General features: G+C 32.0%; 1 protein-coding gene across 1 annotated transcript; it reads right to left on the reverse strand.

The window, feature by feature from the left end:
* Positions 1-246: 246 nt before the first annotated feature.
* On the reverse strand, positions 247-1,983 carry LOC145726103 (uncharacterized). The gene has a single exon (XM_081975050.1). It carries the CDS (start codon positions 1,762-1,764, stop codon positions 418-420), a length of 1,347 nt encoding a protein of 448 aa, XP_081831176.1. The 5' UTR covers positions 1,765-1,983; the 3' UTR covers positions 247-417.
* Positions 1,984-2,350: the final 367 nt, after the last annotated feature.

The raw sequence follows: 2,350 nt of genomic DNA on the forward strand, positions 1-2,350 counted from the left end.
TGTGTTTGAATCTCCAACCTTACAATGTGGTAAAAAAGATAAACGACGTCGTGTACACAGGACTAAAAACATATACTGAAGCATGGTCAAAAACTGAGAATAGACAGCCAACTTCCAACGTTGGCCTTAGCAATAAAAACATTGGCGCCAATCTTAGCTTTAACGCAATTTTTTCGGTACACACATTGGACGAATACTGTGAGTTCCATTTAATGTAGCCAGGGTAATATAATTATACCAAACATACAGTGACGAGTTTGAAATATATTCTCTAAAAGTTGAGATATTAAATTTTAACAAACTGCTCGAAAAATAATACGCACGTAGGCGCTGAGGATGCAAAAATAAATTTGCAAAACGTCGACTAAACTACAAAGTTTGATTTCCAATACCGATGCAACTCCAAGAACAAAAACATCAGTTAATTGTCACAATATTGGAGTTAATTGGCTTTTCACCCGTGTGAAATGACCTAACATGTCTATTTAAATTATAAGCATTAGTAGAACTTTTGTCACAATATTTACATTTAAACGGTTTTTCACCGGTGTGAATCCTCATATGTACATTTAAATGACTTTTATGGCCAAAAAGTTTTCCACAATCTTCACATTTAAATGGTTTTTCACCGATGTGAATCCTCATATGTATACTTAAGTCACCACTACGCGTAAAACTTTTCCCACAAACCTTACACTTAAATGGTTTTTCACCGGTGTGAATCCTCATATGTACATTTAAAGAAGATTGTTTTGTAAAATATTTACCACAATCATCACATTTAAATGGTTTTTCACCGGTGTGAATCCTCATATGTATATTTAAAGAAGATTGTTTTGTAAAATATTTACCACAATCATCACATTTAAATGGTTTTTCACCGGTGTGAATCCTCATATGTACATTTAAAGAAGATTGTTTTGTAAAATATTTACCACAATCATCACATTTAAATGGTTTTTCACCGGTGTGAATCCTCATATGTTCATTTAAAGAAAATAGTTGTGTAAAATATTTACCACAATCATCGCATTTATATGGTTTTTCACCGGTGTGAATCCTCATGTGTCTATTTAAGCCACCACTACGCGTAAAACTTTTCCCACAAACCTTACACTTAAATGGTCTTTCACCGGTGTGAATCCTCATATGTACATTTAAAGAACATTGTTTTGTAAAATATTTACCACAATCATCACATTTAATTGGTCTTTCACGGTTATTCGAATAACAACTTTTTGCAAATCGTTTTTGGTATCTGTCACATTTACAGGCATCTATGTGCCTTATAAGAGATTTTTTACGCGAAAAAAACTTTCCACACTTATAGCAGCCATATTTTTGGCTTTCTAAATTAGTTGCCAAATGGACGTTGAAGTCAGATTTTGATTTAAAACTTTTGTTACAGTACTTGCAATAATATGTTTTTCCATATGTCTTAAGAACATTGTCCGAATCATGATTCTTAGAATGTTTTTCACTTTCGCAATCTTTCAAACTTAAGTTTGTTTCTGTAACTTTACCATCTTGTTCATGTGTTGAGTCTTCGGAAACAAACTTACTGTAATTGGAATAATTACTTTGTTCTCTTTCTACATTTGAATCAGTCTGTAAAACATTAGTCTCATATTGGGCGCCTGATGACTGATTTGATATAACGATTTTTCTATGACAGCTTTTCTGGTGATGTTTATATTCGTCTAAGTTGTAAAACTCCAAAGAACATTCTTCGCATTCATATTCAGGATTCGGTTCATAGTCCATGTTGTGTTCAATAACATGAACCACAATTTCCAATTTAGTGTCAAATTGCCGGTGACACCGTTCGCAGGCATACTTGCATGTTTGTTGATGTTGGTGGAATTTTACCTCGTAAAGATCATTAAAAAAATCTAGACATGTCAAACATTTGTAATCGAATATCCTGACTTTGTGATCAACCACTTCTACAGTCAGCAAATTTTTCCTAAAAAAAAAACTGTATTATTATGGATTCACAATCCGTTTACAAAATGTTCAATTTACTCATAACTTCATAACAAAACATTGTGCCTGCCAAAAGTTACGAATATTGAAATAAAAGTAGGAAATTGAAAATAAAACAATTACTTCTTGTGTACTCTAATACTGTTTATTACATCTTAGATTATTACTACTGCGACTTTATGCAAGTCGAGTAATCATTAACTTACTTTTAACCTCTTCATCTTTATCATCTTCATCTAGTAACGATCATTCTTTGGCTACTTTGATTAATTGAAATTCTATATTTTCTTACAGGTAATGCTAAAGCTAAATATTCAATGTAGGTATGCAATGTGTAAAGATTAAAATTCGCTTTATTTTTAGA

This window comes from Ips typographus, linkage group LG3 (assembly GCF_016097725.1).
Source record: "Ips typographus isolate SLU linkage group LG3, UJ_Ityp_2.0, whole genome shotgun sequence".
Lineage (NCBI taxonomy): Eukaryota > Metazoa > Arthropoda > Insecta > Coleoptera > Curculionidae > Ips > Ips typographus.